The 22,807-nt window shown below is 45.3% G+C and overlaps 1 protein-coding gene across 1 annotated transcript in view; it reads left to right on the plus strand.

Annotated features, from left to right (window-relative positions):
* Positions 1–34: 34 nt before the first annotated feature.
* The window catches only part of PLB1 (phospholipase B1), a 71,179-nt gene continuing 48,406 nt past the window's right edge, over positions 35–22,807 (plus strand). Inside the window, exons 1-9 of the mRNA XM_038750860.1 lie at positions 35–163; positions 1,289–1,352; positions 8,443–8,501; positions 10,908–10,981; positions 13,812–13,855; positions 17,221–17,329; positions 18,388–18,439; positions 20,422–20,502; positions 21,884–21,949. Of these exons, the coding sequence (XP_038606788.1) occupies positions 35–163; positions 1,289–1,352; positions 8,443–8,501; positions 10,908–10,981; positions 13,812–13,855; positions 17,221–17,329; positions 18,388–18,439; positions 20,422–20,502; positions 21,884–21,949 (678 nt within the window). The remainder of the gene's footprint in view (positions 164–1,288; positions 1,353–8,442; positions 8,502–10,907; positions 10,982–13,811; positions 13,856–17,220; positions 17,330–18,387; positions 18,440–20,421; positions 20,503–21,883; positions 21,950–22,807) is intronic.

Consider the following 22,807-nt stretch of genomic DNA (forward strand, 5'->3'; position numbering starts at 1 on the left):
AGCAGCTAGATCTATCACCGTAAGAATAAGCTTGATGGCTAATGGCTGCATTTGTCCTAAAATGTCTCTCCTTCCACCTCTGCAGGATCATCCTTATTTCTTCACCTATAGAAATACTAACGACTTGCCTGTAGTCCAGCTGCAAACCAGGAAGAAGGCAGAGGTACTTCAGACATACATTTATGCATTTAGAGGACTGTGGTGGGGCATGGAGAAACAACGTAAGCCTTGCGGATAGGGTCAAAAAGTTCTTTTCCTCTAGCCTTTCCACCCTTAACAATGTTGGAGGCCTGTGGGAGCCTCAGAGCCCGCAAGAAGTAATGAGTAGAGTGATTTGAAGAAGAAATTTGAGGCTCAGAGTCAGGAGACCTGGGCTCTAGGCCAATCTCTCCCCCAGGCTGTCATGTAACTTCTCTTGGCCTCAGTTTCCCCATCTGTAAAATGGAGACAATGCACCTCCCAACATCCAAAGGATATTCTGAGGATAAAGTGTAATAATATATGAGAAAGCACCTAAAGATCTTAGGAAGAGAAGAACCCTATAAATACAACATAAGCGTTGTTAATATATTTTTATTGCAGTTCTTGAACCAGAGCCTAATTTATCTTTCATCTAGCCTAATTTCTCCCAGACTGAGGGCCTAAGGGGGTTTGTAAAGTTGATTGAAATGGTGACTCCTAAGGCAGGAGTTCTCCTGAGATGTGTTAACATCCTTTTCATGCTCCAGGTAACTAAGGCTGCCTCTGTCTTTGGCCAGATGAGATTTTTAAAGGAATCTTCTGGTGGGAAATAGTTAATAGACTTGAGACATACTGGGAAAGACTTACTTTGAGTCTTGTCCTAATCTTTACAGGGATGGCCCCAAAGCACATAAACTGAATATTTGTGTAGTTTACTACCTTTGGTTCCTCCCCAGAATCCCTCCTTTCATTCCCTTTCCCCAGAAAGCTGATGCCAACACATTTGCACAGAGTGACAGGGAATATGGCAAGATCTCGAGAAGCATTTTGGCCACGTCGAAAGAACACAATCCTGGGAGTCGGAGGACCTGGGTTGTAATCCCAGCTCTGCCCCTTGCCTGTTGAGTGATCTTGAGCAAATCACTTAGCTCCTCTGTACCTCAGTTTCCTCATCTGTAAAAGGGGGGTGGACTGTGAGCCCCATGTGGGACAGGGGCTGTGTCCAATCTGATTATCTTGTATCTACCTCAGCGCTTAGCGCAGTGCCCGGCACAAAGTAAGTGCTTAACAAATATCGTTAAAACAAATTGTGTTTGTGCCATTTCAGGAGAGAGAAGGAGCAGAAGTCCTATGTCCAGACAAGACTCCCTCAGCCAATGTGCCCACCTCAGGTACATAGTTTCGGCGGTTGGTTTGTAAATTCTTTTGCATCCTAAAATTTGCACACCTGGGAAACTTGGGCTTTCAACATAACCTGAAATAACCTGAAGAGCAATGAAAACTGTGCATGTGAGAGCTGGTATTTGGGGGTGGGAAGGGAGAGAGAGAGAGAGAGAATGTATGTGTGTGTCTCTGTGTATTTGGGAAACTCTATTACTGATGTTAGGTATCCAAGCCGAGCAGCTCTGGGGTAGCCAGAGAGGCCAGAAAACTAACTGACTTCAAAGACAAAGAAAAAACTGAATGGCTCACCAGTCTCTTCGTGTAAAGTTAGGATGTCAACAAACAAACATTTGGCATAAAGCAGTTATTTTAATAGTCTTTCATTTCCATTTGCCCGGATGATTAACATTGCTTTTTACTTGTCATCGATAACTATTAAGGCCTCACTGATCGTGGCCTCAGGATGCTTGCAGATTACCAAGAAGATTAAAAGGAGGACAGAGTTGTCCCTAGGCAGGTCCTGCCTCCATTTGTGTCTGTGTGTGTGTATGTTTCTCTAGGATTGGCAGCATTACTGCTTGTAATAATAATAATAATGATGGCATTTATTGGCATTATCCTCCCCAGTGCTTTGAATAGTGCTTTGCACATAGTAAGTACTTAATAAATGCCATTATTATTATTATTTATTAAGTGCTTACTATGTGCAAAGCACTGTTCTAAGCACTGGGGAGTTTACAAAGTGATCAGGTTGTCCCACGTGGGGCTCACAGTCTCAATCCCCATTTTACAGATGAGGGAACTGAGGCACAGAGAAGTGAAGTGACTTGCCCAAAGTCACGCAGCTGACAAGTGGAGGAGCTGGGATTTGAACCGTTAACCTCTGACTCTAAAGCCCAGGCACTTTCCACTGAGCCATGCATTGGCTTGGGACAAAATGTCCAAGTTTGAACCCTGCCATGGCCTGCAGCTTATATACACTGTGCATATAAATCTTTGTGAGGCTGCCTCTGTATACCAGATACACACTGTTGTGGAACCGATCTGGATTTTGGAGAGGAAGAATGAATCAATTTCCATTTGGTGTTAGTAGCTATGGACCAAAGGAGGTCAGATCTCAAGAACCAAAGAGCTTTGCACCAAACATAATGTAGCTGAGAGCCACAGATCAAAAAATTCCTTTATCTGGCCCGGCAAGCAGGTATTCTGGAGGGTGAGCAGAGGGTGGTAAGCAAGAAAGAGCCGGAAGTGAGGCTGGGTACATCCCCATCGCTGGACTGACTCTTCAGTCAATGGTATTTATTGAACACTTACTTACTTAATGCTTACTTACTTATTTACTAAATAAATATTTAGTTTATGTACTTTGGGGCCATCCCTGCCAAGATTAGGACAGGACTCAAAGTAAGTGTGATTAGTACAGTGCTTTGTACATCGTAAGTGCTTAATAAATATGATTGAATGTGTGTAGAGCACTATACTAAGCTCCTGGGATAGTACAACGGCACTAGAGTTGGAAAATACAATCCCTGCCCACAGGGAGGATACAATCTAGAGGCTCATGTTGGCTGGAGTGCTCAGACCACAGTGGCTGCAAAATAATAATAAAGCATTTGTACACAAGCCACCCAGCATGTGGAAAGAGCATGGGCCGGGAATCAGAGGACCTGGGTTCTAATCCTGATTCCACTATGTACCTGCTGTGTGACCTTGGGCAAGTCACTTACTTCCCTGTGCCTTGTTTCCATCGTCTACAAAATCAGCCCCATGTGGGAACCTGATTACCTCAGCACTTAGTACAGTGCTTGGCACATGATAAAGAATTATTTTCCTTTTTTCCATTCCCTTCTCCATCTCCCTGACTTGCTCCCTTTATTAAGCGCTTAGTACAGTGCTCTGCACACAGTAAGTGCTCAATAAATATGATGGAATGAATTTCCCTCCTGCCAGCCCCACAACAGTTACGTACAAATCTGTAATTTATTTATTTATACTAATGTCTGTTTTCCCCTCTAGACTGTGAGCTCTTTATGGACAGTGCCAACTTATACTTCCCAAGTGCTTAGTACAGTGCTCTGCACACAGAAAGTGCTCAATAAATACGATTGAATGAATGAAAAGAGAAGGGGTCTGTTATATTGTTATATGGTATTCTCCCAAGTATACAATGTACAGTATAGTACAGTGCTGTGCACAAAGTAAATGCTCAATAAATATGATTGATTGAAATATGGCTTGTGGGCAAACCACTTAACTTCTCTGTGCCTCAGTTTCCTCATCTGTAAGATGAGGATTCAATGTCTGTTCTCCCATCTACTAAACTGTGAGCCCTGTGTGAGATAGGGACTGTTTTTTACCTGATAATTTGGTATGGATGTGCTTGGCACAGAATAAGCACTTAACAAATACCACTATTGTTATTTCTTAATGATAAAAAGATTCATTTTTAGAGATTCCTCTGAAACTTGGTGCATAGTTTAATCGTGCTCCTGTTGCCATACTGTTTACTTTAGTAACTACGGTTGGCTAACTATCCTCTGATTTTAATCTTATTGAGTCCTTTCTAAAGAACTTAGCAGAACATCTGACCTGTGCCTCTGTCACATAACGCAGTGAATTCCAAGGCACAGGCTCTAATATTCGTCATCCGTTATCAGCAGTAAAACCAAAGATAAAATGTGGAATTATCTCTTCACTTGACTCTGCAGATCTTCTGATGTACGAGCATTTGAAGTGAAGAAAAGGGAGTGGGGGCGGGGGGTGGAAACCTAGTGACTTTTGAATGTGAGGCTTGGGCGTAAGGGGTTGTGCGTGCGAAGCAGATTCGAAAATTGCAACAGAGCGTGCGAGTGGCTAGTGGGTGGTCTTTATGGCTACGCAGGGTAGAATGGAGTGTTGTTTGGTCATCTGTCATCTCAGTCACGCCTATCCTCAAGGACAGGTGTTTGTGCGTGTGTTACCAGCCTTACACATGGGCTAAAGTACAAACAGGAATTCGTACAAAGATTAACTTTAGAAGAGGGCTAGCTCTCCCCAGCAAGCCGAATTATGGTGGTATTATGGTACTACAGTGCTTGGTACAATGCTCTGCATAGAGTAAGCACTTTAATAAATACTACTACTACTAATAATAATTGTAGTATTTAAGTGCTTACTATGTGCCAAGCACTGTACTAAGCGCTGGGATAGATACAAGCAAATCGGGTTGGACACAGTCCCTTACGCATGTGGGGCCCACAGTCTCAAACCCCATTTTACAGATGAGATAACTGAGGCCCAGAGAAATGAAGTGGACTTGTCCAGAGTCACACAGCAGACATATGGTGGAGCTGTTATTAGAACCCATGACTTTCCGATTCCCAGGCCCCTGCCTTAATCACTAACCCAAGCTGCTTCTCAGAGGTCATGGGTTCAAATTCAAGCTCTGCCAATTGTCAGCTGTGTGACTTTGGGCAAGTCAAGTAACTTCTCTGGGCCTCAGTTCCCTCATCTGTAAAATGGGAATTAAGACTGTGAGCCCCCCGTGGGACAGCCTGATCACCTTGTAACCTCCCCAGTGCTTAGAACAGTGCTCTGTACATAGTAAGTACTAAATAAATGCCATTATTATTATTATTACTCTACCACCCTCCCTGCCTCAGCTCCTGGACTCAGTGAGTACTCCAGTTCCCTTTTTGGTATTTAAGTGCCTTGGAGAAGCAGCGTGGCTCAATAATAAGAGCACGGGCTTTGGAGTCAGTGGTCATGGGTTCAAATCCCGGCTCCGCCAATTGTCAGCTGTGTGACTTTGGGCAAGTCACTTAACTTCTCTGTGCCTCTGTTCCCTCATCTGTAAAATCGGGATTGATTGTGAGCGCCCCCGTAAGACAACCTGATCACCCTATAACCTCCCCAGTGCTTAGAACAATGCTTTGCACATAGTAAGTGCTTAATAAATGCTAATATTATTATTGTTATTATTATGTGTCAGAAACTGTACTAAGCACTGGGGTTAGATACGAGCTAATCAGGTTGGACACAGTCCATGCCCCACATGGGACTCCCTGTCTTAATCCCTATTTTACAGATGAGGTAACTGAGGCACCAAGAAGTCGAGTGACTTGCTCAAGGTTACACAGCAGACAAGTGGTGGGGCCAGGATTAGAACACAGGTCCTTCTGACTCCCTGCTTTTTACTGGTCTCTCTTCTTTTCCCCCGATAGTAACTGTACAGTCAAGAAGATCCTCAATTCCAAATCACCCTGGAGCCTTCTCACACTAAGAATCAGCCTCAAGTTGGGGCCCGGGAGGAGAATTGAATCTCGTCCCTTGTGGTGTCAGCTCACAAGGCTTGTTGCTTTTTCATGACTTCTAAATGGTCTTGAAAGCAGACTGTTGAGTGGTAGAACTTTTAGCCCTCTTCTTGCACTCAACACAGTTCTGCCCCTTGTCTGCTGGGTGACTTTGGGCAAGTCACTGAACTTCTCTGTGCCTCAGTTTTCTCATCTTCAAGATGGGATTTCAACTCTATACCTCCTACCAAGACTGCGAGCCCCATGTGGGACGGGGACTGTGTCCAATCTTATTATTTTGTATCTAACCCGGTGCTTAGAGGGCTTGGCATATAGTTCACGCTTAACAAATGCTATCATTATTATTATTATTGTTGTTGTAATTATTATTATAATTTTTCTGGAAGGAACAGCAGAAGATTTCCCAGTCCATCAGGGAAAATCCCCCCAAATCTTGACAGCTGCTATCTGCACACCACTTATCTTGTGTGGGCACTTTCTCAAGTGCAAATTCAAAGACTCCAGTTTTCTTACCGTCCATGATATTCTGCTCAGAAAATGTCTCTAATCTCTTGGGTAGGGTCCAACCCCCTCCTGCTGCAAAATAGCTAAACTTCCTGAGTGACTTAACCATCTATTCTATCAACCTCTCTTCAATGCGGACGTACAGTTTGTCCTCTAGTACATATAATCAGCCCACAGATTTAATCTTATCGTTCAATAGTTCTTCCTCCAATGGGTACATTCTATGAGGCCTTGGCAATACAATTCGGCTGTTCTATCACACATGACAACAATAATAACCTAGCTGGCTTATTGTCAATACAAGCCCAGAAGCAGTAGGACCCTCCCCCATCTTCCTGTTACTTAGCAGCTCTCTCGTCAACTGCTAGTTGTGGGAAGAAAGTGAGGGAATCTGCCAGGGGCTTTTCAGAACCACGGAGAAACATTGTGTCCTCGTGGTTAAAGCTTGTGCCTGGGAGACAGGAGGACCTGAGTTCTAATCCCAGCTCTGCTCCTCGTCTGCTGTGCAAACTTTAGGCAAGTCACTTCACTTCTCTGGGCCTCAGCTACCTCATCGGTAAAATGGGGATTACAACCGTGAGCCCTATGTGGGACGTGGACTTTGTCCAACCCGATTGGCTTGTAACTACCCCACTCCAGTACAGTGCTTGGCCCGTAGTAATCACTTAAGAAATGCCATCAAAAAAAAAAAAATTATACTGAATTCTTTTTGCTTTTTTGTCGGTAGCCATGCCAACGTTTTGTCTGGTTTCATTCCCTGTCCATCTTCATCCTCAACGGCATTTATTAAAGTTTATTAGTGCATCTTAAGAAAACATAATTTTACAACCGTGATTTTGACTTTACAGGTCCCATGAGTTGTATTTCAGTTGTGTTGAAAGCTGCCTGAAGTCTTTATTTTACTATCTTTTATAGCAAGCAGATTTTTTGGGGGCCAAGAGAAGTCCTCTTTGAAGATAAACTTTAATATACTCAAAGAGTTTATGCCTCTACCCTTATGCAGTGACTAACAGAAAGAGCATAATTCTCCCAGGGCCTAAGATGCTCCCTGGTACAGGCTTTGATTCCTTCAGGTCTTTGCAACAGGTCTATGGAAGGCTAGTGCAATGAGGAAGCAGTGTGGTTTAATGAAAAGCACACAGCCCTGGGAGTCAGAGGATCTGGGTTCTAATACTGACTCTTCCAACTGTTTGCTGTGTGACCTTGGACAGGTCACTTAACTTCTCTATGACTCAACTTCCATATTTTTACCAAGAAAACTCTGATACACTACCTGAACGACTGCAGGTGGAGGTGGGGCATTCAGGGAGAGATGTGTCCATGGAGTCGCTAAGGGGAGAAGACGATTCTACGGCATAAGACAAGACAAGTGTCTTTTCTATCCCATCCTTACTATAAGCTCCTTGTAGGCAGGGAACATGTCTAACACATCTGTTGTAATAATAATAATAATGATGATGGTATTTGTTAAGCACTTACTATGTGCCAAGCACTGTTCTAAGCACTCGAGTAGATACAAGGTAATCAGGTTGCCCCACGTGGGGCTCACAGTCTTAATCCCCATTTCACAGATGAGGTAACTGAGGCACAGGGAAGTTAAGTGACTTGCCCAAAGTCACACAGCTGATAAGTGGTGGAATCAGAATTAGTACTCAAGAACTCAAGAGCTCTGACTCCCAAGCCTGGGTTCTTTCCGCTAAGCCATGCTGCTTCTCACTTGTACTCTCCCAAGTGTTTAGTACAGTGCTCTGCACATAGTAAGCCCTTAATCAATGCTATTGTTTGATTGGTCCTTATCCCCAAAGCTTATGCAGTAGAGAAGCAACGTGGCTCAATGGAAAGAGCACGGGCTTTGGAGTCAGAGGTCATGGGTTCAAATCCCAGCTCCGCCAATTGTCAGCTGTGTGACTTTGGGCAAGTCACTTCACTTCTCTGGGCCTCAGTTACCTCATCTGTAAAATGGGGATTAAGACTGTGAGCCCCCCGTGGGACAACCTGATCACCTTGTAACCTCCCCAGCACTTAGAACAGTGCTTTGCACACAGTAAGCACTTAATAAATGCCATCATCATCATTATTATTATTATCCCAGACACTGAGAGAAAACAGTTTGACTAGAGTTCTGTTGGAGTTGGAATTTCTGTTCTGGTTAAATGTTCCTCTCAAAGACATAAGAACCCTAAAGTTTTCTGGGAGCACTTAACTTTAGTAGAGTAGAGTCTTTTGTGGGGGAAAGTCTGGCTCCCACGGTCCCCATAGAATGTGATCCCCACTCCTTCCTGTTCTACTTTTTATTTCCCAGTTCATAGGCTGAAGCCTGCTGACATCAAAGTTATTGCAGCTCTGGGTGATTCACTCACGGTAAGTCATATTGCTGAAACAATGGGCCAAAGGGAAAAGGAAGAGAAGCGGGAGGGGGGGGACCCATCCTTAAAATGGAAAGAAACTAAAGATAATAATTGTGGCATTTAAGTGCTTACTATTGCCAAGCGCTGCATTAAGCACTGGGGTTGATCATCATCATCATCAATCGTATTTTATTGAGCGCTTACTATGTGCAGAGCACTGTACTAAGCGCTTGGGAAGTACAAATTGGCAACATATAGAGACAGCCCCTACCCAACAGTGGGCTCACAGTCTAAAAGGGGGAGACAGAGAACAAGACCAAACATACTAACAAAATAAAATAAATAGAATAGATATGTACAAATAAAATAAATAAATAAATAGAGTAATAAATATGTACAAACATATATACATATATACAGGTGCTGTGGGGAAGGGAAGGAGGTAAGATGGGGGGGATGGAGAGGGGAGGAAGGAAGGGGCTCAGTCTGGGAAGGCCTCCTGGAAGAGGTGAGCTCTCAATAGGGCCTTGATTTTTGATACAAAATAATTCGGTCCAACACAGTCTCTGTCCCGCATGGGGCTTTAATCCCTATCTCACTGATGAGGAAACTAAGGCACAGAGACGTTAAGTGACTTGCTCAAGGTCCCAAAGCAGGCAAGTGGCAGAACCAGGAAAGGAACATTGAACATTTGCGTTCAGAGCAAATCTCTTTGTTTCCTTGGACTACCATGGTGGAGCATTGCATCGGCAGGAATTCTGGGATCTGGCCCAGCTGTGGTTTCAACTCAGCCCAGGACTGCCCTCTCTCCACTGCCCTCGGGTCCAGCCTGACCCAGGACCGGTTGGAGCACAGCCCTGACAAACCAGAAGTGTTGGGTAGTTGGCTGGAAGTGACTGGAAGCTCACTGCTGGGTCATTTGCAGGGCAGCCCCACTGGTTGTTGTATGAGACTGGGGTGACGGTATCAAGGGTTGACCTGGGTCATTAGGAAACGCTCTAGAATTGAATGAAACGTACAGATCTGGGCGTCAGAGGACCTGAGTTCTAATCCCCCTCAGTTTCCTCATTTGTAAAATAGGAATTCAATACCCATTCTCCCCCTTAGACTCTGAGCTCCACTATCATTATCCCTATATGCAGAGAGCTTAAGGGGAAGATGAGAACACATGACATCTCAGACCTAATTCCATTTGATTTAGCGGTGATTCATTCAACCATATTTATTGAGTGCTTACTATGTGCAAATCACCATAGTAAGCTCTTGGAAAAGTACAATATAGCAATAAACAGACATTTTCCCTTCCCACAGTGAGCTCACAGTCTAGAGACGATGCCTTCCGGATGCTAAGAGAAGCATCCCTGAACTGGTCTGGAACAGAAAGGGCCTGGGCCCTTGTCCTGCTCTTTAAGTGCTTTCCAAACACAAGCCTGGTCACAGACACTCGATGTGACATAATAAATAATAATGATAGCATTTATTAAGTGCTTACTATGTGCAAAGCACTGTTCTAAGAGCTGGGGAGGTTACAAGGTGATCAGGGTGTCCCATGGGGGGCTCACAGTCTTCATCCCCATTTTACAGATGAGGTAACAGGTGCAGAGAAGTTAAGTGACTTGCCCAGAGTCACACAGCTGACAAGTGGTGAAGCAGGGATTTGAACCCATGACCCTTGACTCCAAATCCCGTGCTCTTTCCACTGAGCCATGCTGCTTCTCATCTGTATAACTGAGTGGGAAGGACAAAGCCCTTGGCATTAGTTTGCTGGCCACACCGATATCTGCTTTTGTGATCCAGCAGCCTCTGCTTACTCTGAAGTAAGGAGCGGAACAACTTTGGCCACAGCTTTCCCAGTTCTGTCCCTCTCCCCCCTCCGCCCCAATTTGCCTAGAGCCCATGAGTCACCACATGGAAGCCCAGCCACCCAGGACCTTTTTAAGGTCTCCGAGGCACTGCCCCAGTGAGACATCGATTTCTCATGTGGTCTGTTCATCAGGGGCCTGGACAAGTGAAAACAGGTATTGGCCGGCAAACTCCTCGGGGAAGCCAGGAGTTCTCAGCACTACACACATCTGAGGTCACCACCTTCTCCTCCTGGCTCGCTCACACTGCACTCTGCCGCACAGAGATTTAGACTTTTAGACTGTGAGCCCACTGTTGGGTAGGGACTGTCTCTATATGTTGCCAACTTGTACTTCCCAAGTGCTTAGTACAGTGCTCTGCACACAGTAAGCGCTCAATAAATATGATTGATTGATGATTTAGACTCCGGAGTCTGTGGCTGCCTGGGGGTCTCCACCGGCGAGCCCAGACATCTGTGGAGAGGAGAGTGTGTGGGACAACTAGAGGCAGAAGCTTGGGCAGATTGGGACCAGGTGGGGTTACTTGGGAAAGTCACCCTTTCTCTTTTGGATACCAGGCTGGAAACGGGGCAGGATCCAGAGCCAATGATATCCTGGATGTCTTGACCCAATACCGAGGCCTCTCTTGGAGGTGAGTGCACTGAGGGCCGCGAAGGCCCTGAGTTTGGAGGCTGAGGGAGCCGAGCTCTGAAGGTATCAACGGGGCACTCACTGAGGTAACTGAGAGCATATACACTGCCTAAGGAATCTCTTCAAAATCCTAAATCCTACATGCCCCGTGAGGAATGCCCAGATCCAATTCCTCCTTTCGGCAGGGACCAGAGAACCTAGTGAGGCTCTAGGGAGGAGGACCCCATATTTATTCTCCAGTTTCCTCCAAACACAGTCAGTCACTTCTCCTCTGATGGTGAATGAAGCCAGGCCTGTGAGGAGCCAGATAAATCACAGGGAGTTTGGCTTGGGGTAGGTTAACTTGGACCTGACATTTTCCCTGTTACTTCCCACTCAGCTTGACATGGAAACATAAACCTCAGGACACCAGATGAGCTGAGACAGGGGCAGAAAGAGAGATGGCAGAGACAGAGAGGGAGAAAAATCAAAGCGAGAAAAGGAAGAGGACAGAGGGGAAGAGAAGTGGGTAGGAGGAGAAAGAGAGATGGAAGAGAGGAAGAAAAATAAAGAAGTGACCATGGGCAAGTCACTTCATTTCTCTGAGCCTCCGTTACCTCATCTGTAAAATGGGATTGAGATTGGGAACCCCACATGAGACAGGAACCGTGTCCAACTCAATTTGCTTGTATCCACCGTAGTGCTTAGTACAGTGTATGGAACGTAGTAAGCACTTAACAAATACCAACATCATCAAAGAAGGAGAGAGGAAGAGGACGGAGGGAGACAGAAGTGGGTAGAAGGGGAAAAAGAGATGGGAGAGAGGAAGAGGAAAAAAGAAGGGGAAAGGAAGAAAGGCAGATAGAAGGGGAAAGGAAGAGGGGAGAGGAAAGTTACCTCCCCTGCTGCCCTCAGATGATGGGAGGAAGTGGTGATTGGTCTAATGGCCTGAGCCAGGGTTGGTTAGTTCAGCTGTGGCCATTGTGGCTTCCTCTAAGGTAACAGTGGTGGTCAGTGGTAACCTGGCCAGAATTGGTCTGCCTAGGACCATGCTGCTGCCCCTGTGACCACTAATAATTGTAGCATTTGTTAAATGCTTACTATGTGCCAGGCACTGTACCAAGTGCTGGAGTGGATACAAGCAAATTGGGTTGGACACAGTCCCGGTCCCACATGGGGCTCACCGTCATAATCCCCATTTTATAGATAACCGATGCACAGACAAGTGACTTGTCACCCAGCAGAGAAGAGTCAGAGCTAAGATTAAAACCCATGTCCTTCTGAATCCCAGGCCCATGCTGTATCATCTAGGCCACGCTACTTCCCACTAGGGTGGAAGCCATGGTGGCCCCAGGAGTTGTCTTTGACCGATTGGCGTGTCTTATGGCCAAGCAAGAGAGGTCTCAGCCCAGCAGAAAACAGAGCATTACCATTGGTCTGGAAGCTTCTAAATCCAGTCCCTGGTTGAGCAGGTCAACTGCCATGGCAGAGCTGGTGGGCCTGAAGACGAGGAAGATGGACAGTTTCCTATTCCTATCTTTCCTTCCTAATACTCTCACATCCCCACTCTGGGATTCACCCCTCCCACCCTGGCCAAAAAACAAGACTCTAATAGATTCCACCTTAGGCCTTACAGGCAGAACTTCCAAAACCATGACGTTGATGTTACAGGCATCTGGTCTCATTACCCTGACTTCATCTTCCCAAACAACGTTGAGACGTTTCAATGTTCCCAAACGTCTCCTCCACAGAATCAAATAATACAGTGAAACAGAATAGGACCAGGGGATGTTTTCTTATCTAATTCAGCTTGAATTGAAGGTTTAAAGGAAGCAGCTTGACTTCTCTTTATTCCATGAAATAATGCTATTGCGCTGGGACCCCTGGGCTTAACCACTGGAAATGCAAAGTGAAACTGTCTTGAAACTCAAAGCGAAACTGGAATAGTTTCACTGTCCCCAGCCAGGTTGAACTGAATCAGGCACCAGATAGATCTTGGTTTGCCATAATAATAATGGTATTTGTTAAGCTTAGAATGTTAGCCTCATGGGGGACAGGGACTGTGAGCTGCATACATTGTAACCCAGAGCTTAATACAGTGCTTAGCACATAGCAAGTGCTTAACAAGTACCGCAATTATTATGTGTCTGAGCAGATCAGACACAGTGCCAGTAACACATGAGACTTACAGTCTAGAGGGGAGGGAGACTAAGCAATTTATTCCTAGTTTCACAGATGAGGAAATTAAGGTGCAGAAAAGTTAAATGGCTTGCCCCAGGTCACATAGAAGGGAGATGGCAGAGCAGGATTAGAACCAGGACTCCTTGACTCCTAGGCTGATGTTCATGACACTAGACCACACCACTTTTTTTTAAGGTATTTAAGTGCATATTATATGTCAGGCTCTGTACTAAGTGCTGTGGTAGATACAAGCTAAGCAGGTTGGACACAATCCTGGTCCCACGTGGGGTTCACAATCTTAATTCCCATTTTATAAATGTGGTAACTGACGCACAGAGAAGTTAAGGGACTTACCCAAGGTCACAAGCAGACAAGTGGAGGAGTCAGGATTAGAACTCTTGTCCTAGGCCCATGCTCAATCCACCCGGCCAGGCCGTTTCTTTTGAAAGTTTTTTTTTCCAGCTGGGTGGGGTAATTGGGCTATTTCAAGACTCACGCAAGTCTGGATAGGAAAAATGAACTTCTCTCCTGCCCGTTTTTTTAATGGCATTTATTAAGAGCTTACTATGTGCAAAGCACTGTTCTAAGCAACAGGGGCTCTTCAAAGTATTTCCCTTTCTCTGTATCTAGTATGTTAAACAGCCTTCTATTTTTTGTTCCCATTGTAACAGTGTCGGAGGAAACGAGAACATAAGCACAGTCACCACGTTAGCAAGTAAGTACCTGCTTTCCAACAGCCTGGGAAAATTCTTTAATGATTTATAGGACAGGCCTGGAGGGGGGCATCTGTAGTGCAGCATCACCCACGGACCAAGTGGGAACCCATGACTAGATTTCATCATTAAATCTTCCTGGTAATGCCATCCTCCAGCCTGCGGTAACCTAATCCAGAAGGGGATGCCGTTCTCCTGGTCACTAGTGAGCCCAGGGCACAAATACAACACTGCGGTGTGAGCGGACTGGAATAATTTCGGAAAGAGAACATGTGTTTGTTCTTGGGCTTGGTCTGATTTTGATTCCAAGTTGCTATAAACCCTCTCCGCTTCCAGAAAAAATCCCCAGGTCTTTGAACTGGACAAAATGTCATTCTATTTGACATTAGGGAATGGCACTTTATTCCAGAGGTGACTACTTGAGACTACATGACTTGTGACTACATAAGAAGCAGCATCGCTCAGTGGAAAGAGCCCGGGCTTTGGAGTCAGAGATCATGGGTTCAAATCACAGCTCCACCACTTGTCTACTGTGTGACTTTGGGCAAGTCACTTCACTTCTCTGGGCCTCAGTTACCTCATCTGTAAAATGGGGATTAAGACTGTGAGACCCACGAGGGACAGCCTGATCACCTTGTAACCTCCCCAGCGCTTAGAACAGTGCTTTGCACATAGTAAGCACTTAATAAATGCCATTATTATTATTATTACTTAAGAGCAAGGAGTGGGAGATCTGACTCCCGGGCCCATCCTTTATCCCCTTGACTGGCTTTTTCTCAGGGGAAGGCCAGTAGGGTAGTGCTGTAAGCAGGTATGATTTCTTCCTAGTCCACCTGGAAATCTGACTACCTCTCCAAATTGCTGGCACTTCTAGGTCCAAAACTGCACCCGATTATGAGGTGTTGCCATGTTGCTCTGCCCCTCAAATCTGGAGTAATGGCTTTAGGTGAAATGTGCATCTCTGCCTTTCCTACTCACTGAACTGTAATTTACTCTTAGGCCATAACCATTTTTAAATCTTCAGTAAGCCATCCGTCCTGAGGAGCTAGAAAGAACATTTTACCAAGTGCCACCAGAGCTGAACGCAATATATTTTGAGTTTGTTCACCGACTGATCCGCAGAGTTTTGAATGGGCTGAATTCTCAGTCAAGCATGGCCTCCAGTCTTCAGTGTGGCCTAGTGGAACATGGGTCTAGGAAAAAGAAACTTAAGTTCTAATCCCTACTCTGCCACTTACTTGCTGTGTGACCTTGGACAACCCTGTGGGCCTCAGTTTCCTCATCTATAAAATGGGGGTGAAATACCTGTTTCTCCTTCCCCCAGACTGTGAGCCCCAGGTGAGACAGGACCTGATTATCTTGTATCTATTCCTACGCTTAGTGCAGAGTAAAAATTTAACAAATGCCACTATTATTGTTACTATTACTATTATTATTCATTTTTAGATGTACCTAAGCTGTCAATCAATTTTTACATCCCGGGGGGAATATGTGGGCAACTTGGCGTGTGTGATGTATGTTCAGAATCAATTGGCAAGCAAGCAGCCTGTAGGGGACCGATATTTTAAAACAGCTCATAGTGCATGACAGTTTGTTGGGCTCTGTCTTCCCAGGATATCTTGATGGTCTCCCCCAGAGGGGAAGTTGATTAGAGAGTATCTGAGCTAAAGTCTTAAACCAAAGACAGCATGATGAGCATAAAGAAGGGACATCATTAACATTAGGAGGGGTCCAATCACACCAGGCTGGCTTTGTGTGGGCTCAGACAAGGCTTGCCAATGCCAAGCTACATCCAGGAATGGGTGTGTATTGTGTTAAGATACCTAGGTTGTCAGAGCGGATGGCTCAGAGGCGAGACTGTAGGGAACGAACCCCCCCCATTAAAAAGCTTGAGGAGGCTTGCCACTTGTCTGCTGTGTGACCTTGGCCAAGTCACTTCACTTCTCTGCCTCGGTTACCTCACCTGTAAAATGGGGATTAATGTGAGTCCCATGTGGGACATGGACTGTATCCTACCTGATTAGTTTGCTTTTACCCAGGTGCTTAGCACAGTACAGTGGTGTTTAGTAGCAGTGCCTGGCACATAGTAAGTGCTAACAAATACCGTAAAACAAACACACTGTATACGCATACACATATGTGTGTGTATCTATCTATCTATCTATCTATCTATCCATCTATGTATCTATATAGATAGATAGATAGATAGATACACACATGAACATAAAGAAGGGACATCATTAACATGGGGAGTGGTCCAATCAGACCAGGCTGGCTTTGTGTGGGCTCAGACAAGGCTTGCCAATGTACATATGCATGTATATGTGTATGTATATGTATATGTGTATATATATTCCCAGGTCCAGACTAGGAGTGGTAGGGCAGTCTAGAAAGGGGTCCTGAAATATTGCTCTAGTAACAACAGCATCATCTGCTGGCAGCCTGAAATAATATAGCTCATCACCCTCTTCTTGATGACTCGCACTGACTCCCTGACAGTTTGGGGAGAGGTGAAACCAAACAACAGTCTTTATTTATTGATTACCTACTTGGTACCAAGCACCGTACTAAGTGCTTGGGAAAGTACGGTAGAGTTAAGATATGAGCTCTGCCCTCAGGGATCTTACAGTGTAAGCAGTCAGTTTTTTTATGGTATTTAGTAAGCCCTTATTATGGGCCGAGCACTGTTCTAAGCACTGTGTTAGATTCTGTTACACAGATCTGTCACAGTCCCTGTGCCATATGAGGTTCGCAGTGTTAGTAGGAGGGACAAAAGGTATTGAATCCCCATTTTACAGTTGAGGAAACAGGCGCAGAGAAGTGACTTGTCCAAGGTCACACAGCAGGCAGGTGGTGGGGCTGGCATGAGAACTCAGGTCTTCTGACTCCCAAGCCTGTCTCTTTCCACTAGGCCACAGTACTTCTCAAGGTGTTCCTAGATTCCCCTAACCACTTTGATACCCAGTCCCCAACCCCACAGCATAATCCCTAAACTCTGCTGGGAATCAAAGGACTTGTGTTCTAATCCCTACTCTGCCACTCGCCTGTTGTAACCTTGGGCAAGTCACTTAGCTTCTCTTGGCCTCAGTTTCTTCAACTGAAAAATAGGGGTCCAGTACCATTTCTTCCTCCTACTTAGACTGTGAACCCCATCTGGGACAAGGACTGTGTCCGACCGAATTAACTTGTATCCACCTCAGTGCTTGACACATAGTAAGCGCTTAACAAATATCACCACCATCATCATCGTTGCTTCCATCCTAGTCGCGCTCCTTTCCTCAAAGCTGCCCTTACTTGGGAAAGTTGTTTCATTGAATTTGATCAATGTTGGGATAGGTTTGAGCATGTCCGTCTCTTGTGTTTTTAGACATTCTCAGGGAATTCAACCCTTCCCTGCAAGGCTTCTCCATTGGGACCGGACTGCACACGAGCTCTAGGGCCTTCCTCAACCAGGCAGTGGCCGGAGACAGAGCTGAGTAAGCACGGGGCGTTTCTGGCATTAATTGGCCTGGAGCTAGGGAGGCCCCAGGGGAGGACTGCAGGTTCCTCTGTCTGTCTGACTGACGTCCCTCTGCAAGCCTGTGGATGTCTGGGTTGCCTAATCAATCTGTAAACTGGTGTCTTCTGAGTAGGAAGTGTTGAAAGTTTTACCTCAGAAGGAATTTTCCCTGTGGTTCAGTAGAAATCTGCCCAGCGAAAAAGCCATTATAAACCTCCCTGGGCTGAGAATCAATCAATCGTATTTGTTTAGTGCTTACTGTGTGCACAGCACTGTACTAAGCGCTTGGGAGAGTACAACGTAACAATATAACAGAGTTGGTAGACACATTCCCTGGCCACACGAACTTATAGTCTACAGGAGGAGACAGACATTAATATAAATAAATGTGTTTCCCAAAATAATGAGCAATCCCCAAAGTCTTGGTATTTGACTAAGTCTTATTTATTGTAAGTGATTTTCTCTGCCTGCTGGATACCCGCTCCTTATCCAGTAATTCTTTTTCCCTCATTATGGTCCACATCTTTGCTCTTTTCCCAGCTTGACTCTCCTACTCCTTACTCCCTCACCCTAACTCACCAGGCATTCCCCGGAAGAGCCTTCTAGCCCTGAGGCGCCCTTTCCGGGAGGTGATAAACTCCTGGGGTCCCTCATATCTACAGTGACTATCTTAGAATTTGGATTCTTCCTACCCCCCCACCAAATACTGCTGACTTCAAAGAAGAGTGACATGGGCCAGGAGGCCTGATTTGATTTTAATCTGAAAACTCAACTCCTGGGTAGTTTGGGCTAGACTAATCAAAAACAAAGCCCATGTAGATAGAAGAGGTTACTCAGGGGATCTAGAGAAGGTGGTCAGTTCTATTTATGCACATACTTTGTTTCACGCTTGCATGCTGGTTGTGGTAAGCGTCCCCATCTCTACCCTTCTCCTGCCTTCACAACTCAATTATCTCCCCTTTCCCTTCCCCTGCCTCCTGACTTCAGCCTCATTGTACCTGTTCTTGCATTTTTCCTTCTCCTGTGTCACTGCAGGGACCTGCCCGTTCAAACTCGGAGATTGGTGGACCTAATGAAGAATTCTCCTGTGAGTCTGGGGGCAATTAATGGTTTTAGTGGGAGGGAGATGCCTGGGATATCAATCCTGATAATGGTGGGACAGGAGGAAACAGGTATATGGGGAAAGATGTGTTAACATGTAGAAACTGTTCCCAAGTTCAGGAAGCCTAAGTCTCTGCTCCCCTGCATGCAAGCTTCATGTCATGCAATAGATGATCTGTCTTCCCCAACATTTCCCCAACAAAGGGACAGTCAGGTGTATGGAATTGTGATAGTTTCTCTATGATTCACATATAAACCACAAAAAATATCTGTAGCTGACTCAATAGTCTAGGCCATGTGTTCTCTGGTTATTCCCAAAATCAAATGTTATTGTTGCTGCCCTCTACATCATTTTTCTTCATTGTTCCTATCTCCCTACCTTCTCCCCAACTCCCACTGTGATTGGATTGTCCACCACAGAAGTATCTCGAAGGGAGGGGTGACCCTTCCTCCTTCCCTTCCCCACAACACGTGTATATATGTTTGTACAGATTTTTTACTCTATTGATTTTACTTGTACATATTTACTATTCTATTTATTTTGTTAATGATGTGCATCTAGCTTTACTTCTATTTATTCCGATGACTTGACACCTGTCCACATGTTTTATTTTGTTGTCTGTCTCCCCCTTCTAGACTGTGAGCCCGTTGTTGGGTAGGGACTGTCTCTATATGTTGCCAAGTTGTACTTTCCAAGTGCTTAGTACAGTGCTCCGCACACAGTAAGCACTCAATAAGTACGATTGAATGAATGAACCCAGAAAAATGGGGAGTATGAAAGAGACAGCTGAAATTCTTACCAGGTCACTGCTTGTAGGACCTGGGAGGTACAATGGAAGCAACTGGGAATAAACTATTTGATCAGTTGCAGTGAGGGACAGGTGACTCTCCAAGAGAGTTGAGTCATGGTCCCCCATCCCATCTCTTCTCCATCCTTCAAGACAAGGAGGGCAGGGCCCCGAGTGGGCAATGCAAATACTTCTTTGGATTAAAAAGAGACCTGAAGGCAGATTTCATGGTGGAAGTCAAAACCCCCTAGGAGCTTGTGGAATTGTTTGTGCCTTCCTCAGTTTAACGCAGGAGCTCAGTGGACAGGGGCTCACCCTCTCCACACTCCCACCCCTGCCTCCTGCACAGCTCCCATCACACCGTTAGTGCTCGGTGTTTGTGAGAGGATGTTCTGTTCCAAGAGGCTCCTCTTTTGGTCTATATCAGAAAGAACTCTAGATTGGATATTTACCCAAAGCCAGCAAGGAAATCTTGAAACTAAAGGAATTTGGGAACAGCCGTCTATATCAGAAAGAACTCTAGATTGGATATTTACCCAAAGCCAGCAAGGAAATCTTGAAACTAAAGGAATTTGGGAACAGCTTCTCTTTACGATCAATGTTCTCTTCTCCTCCCTTTCATTTTAGCAGCCACTCCTGTGGAATAGCCTGGTTGGGAGTCCCCAGACACCTTGACTAGCTTTCCTTACAGTCTCTGACTTGCTTTGTCCCAGGAATGCTAGGGCTGAATGGTAATCGGTTGAGCTTGATACAGCATGGCTGGGGGTATGTGGGAAATTCACCAGAGCTCTGCAGTGGGCATGACTGAGGCTGTGAGCCCACTGTTGGGTAGGGACTGTATATGTTGCCAATTTGTACTTCCCAAGCGCTTAGTACAGTGCTCTGCACACAGTAAGCGCTCAATAAATACGATTGATGATGATGATGGCAGGTCCTTCCCCTGGACTCATGCGAAACCTCCAGGCCCAAAGCAATGGCCAGGCCTTGGGGCCTAAGGATGCGGAGACGGCAGGAAAGCAGAATGTTGGTGTCTGTCCTGACCTTTATCGTTTTTGGAAACCCTCACATTGAACACGATCCCATCACTTCTCGAGCCAGTCCACGGTTAATTTTCTTTCTCTCCAAGGATTGGAATGTGAGCAGTGGCTTTTCTTTATTGTGGTGGTGTTTGTCATTTCAGAAATTCAATTTCCAGGAAGATTGGAAGATAATAACCATTTTTATAGGAGGGAATGATCTCTGTGATTTCTGCAGTGACCCAGTAAGTACTCAGACTCCAGGGCACATCCCCAAGCCAAACTCCAACCTTAGGGAAATAAATTCCAGCTCTAAGCACATGAACTGACAGGATTGAGTGTTCTTAGGGCAAAGTCTCTGGACAGCCTACAGAGCTCAACCTAGGTCCCCTCTTGGAGGAGATAAAAAATAAGACTGGCATAATAGCTTTCAAGATTGATCTGATTTGTCTTTATCACAACTCCTTGATTTATACTTTAATCAGCATGGCCTCATGGAAAGGGCACAGGAGAATGGAAAATCAAGAGACCTGGGTTCTAGACCCAGCTCTGTCACTTGGCTGCTCTGCAACCTTGGGCAAGTCACTTAACCTCTCTGTGCTTCAGTTACCTCATCTGTAAAATGGAAGTGAAGTACTTGTTATCTCATTCCCTTTATCCTGGGACTATGTTTGACCTCTGTGGCATTGTATCTGCCACAGAGCTTAGCAGTGCCTGGCACCTCATGCATAACTTATACCACAGTTACTATAATTATTTTAAGAAACAGCTAGTGTTTTAATGACTAGAGAAAAGCACATTTCTTGGTAAACGGCAGGCAATTCTTCTCCCTTCAAATGCTCCTGCATCCTGCGTTTTCATCCCTTCCTCCTTAGTGCTACCCCTTCCTAGGATGAGATCTTCATTTCCACCCCAACAGCTCAGAAACACCAGTCACAAATGGTTTCAGGGCCATCCAGTTGGTTCTCCTTCCAACACTGAGAGCCAGGGCCCTTTCCATGTCTCCAGCCCCTGGTCCCGTCCAGATCCCTAAATTATCAGCCCCAGGAGGCTTGCCAGAGATGCGAGCCCTCCTCTAGACTGTAAGCTCATTGTGGGCAGGGAATGTGTCTGTTTATTGTTATATTTTACATTCCCAAGCACTTAGTACAGTGCTCTGCACAGAATAGGTGCCCAATAAATACGACTGAATGGTGATGCCCTCTTCTCTCCCCAGCCTATTTAGAAAGACCAAGATACATGGTTAATAAAGCCTTGTAAATAGGCTTAAGAAATCTTTCAGCCCGTAGACATTTTCAGCAGGCTTTCTTCTTGGTGATGAATATTGCTGTCAGCATGGAATGATGGCATTTTGAAGGAGTACCATGTTCAGGCTGGAGCTTATAATTTCAATTTTTATTAAAATCCCTACTTCCCAAAGCAGCAGTTATTTTAGGCCTGATAGAGTGTCTTTCAGACTCCAGACCCATGGCCCTGTTCGGTTTGCATGGCTAAGTTAACAGAAAATAGAGGAACCAGGGAAAATCTCCTTCCTCTTTATCCCCCGTATAATCTGGTCTCATGTCCTGTACATGTTGGAGTTCACTAAATATCACAGAGCTAACAGAGAAATTTCTTTCTCAACAGGTCCGCTATTCTCCCAGTAACTTTAAAAGAAATATAGAGAAAGCATTGGACATTCTTCACGCAGAGGTAAAGGCCTCCCCCCCACCACCCATAACCGATGGATTGGGAGGGGTGGAAGAGCTGGGTTTTAGCTTATTGGTGGTCACTGGTCTCCCCTAATTATCCCTCCACTAGAGCCCACCACAGACAGGCCGCAGCCTGTAGAAGGCTGTCAAGAAGTCAAATCCAGGCATGTTTGGACCAGGCTGTGAGAGAGTCCTCCTCCCCAACCTCAGAGGGGCAGAGACACCCTGAGGGTATAGCTACTGCACCACCCCAAAGGAATCCAATGAACTCTGACGTGGGGGAATGCCCACTCCTCACTGCACCCTTTTATTCTCCCTTCCCTCAGCACTTTAGTACACATCTCTAATTTATCTATATTAACATCTATCTCCCCCTCTGGACTTTAAGTTCGTTGTGGGCAGGGAGCATGTCTACAACCTCTGTTATATTGTTTTATTATACAGTAATCTGCACACAGTAAGCACTCAATAAATGCCACTGACTGATCAGTGTAGAGCAAGGAGGTAGGGCAAGCCCATTTGACAGGAACCCAGCATTGCCCCTTCCCCTGAGTCTTATTTGATTGATTGATGGGTTGAATGTGGGGCTATATGAGCTCCCACTGGAGGCTGGTTGGGAAAGAAGGGGTTTTCACCCTTCAAAGCCTTGAAATCCCACTCTCACGAAGACTCCATCGTCAAAATGGAAAGCTGCTATGCATGCCTAGCAATGAGTTCAGCCAGGGCCTGGGGTACAGAAGGTCATCAATGTACTACACACAAGATCAATCATATTTATTGAATGTTTACTCTGAGCAGAGCACTGTAGTAAGCACATGAGAGAGTGTAATACAATAGAGTTGGTAGACTTGTTCCCTGC

This window comes from Tachyglossus aculeatus, chromosome 9 (assembly GCF_015852505.1).
Source record: "Tachyglossus aculeatus isolate mTacAcu1 chromosome 9, mTacAcu1.pri, whole genome shotgun sequence".
Lineage (NCBI taxonomy): Eukaryota > Metazoa > Chordata > Mammalia > Monotremata > Tachyglossidae > Tachyglossus > Tachyglossus aculeatus.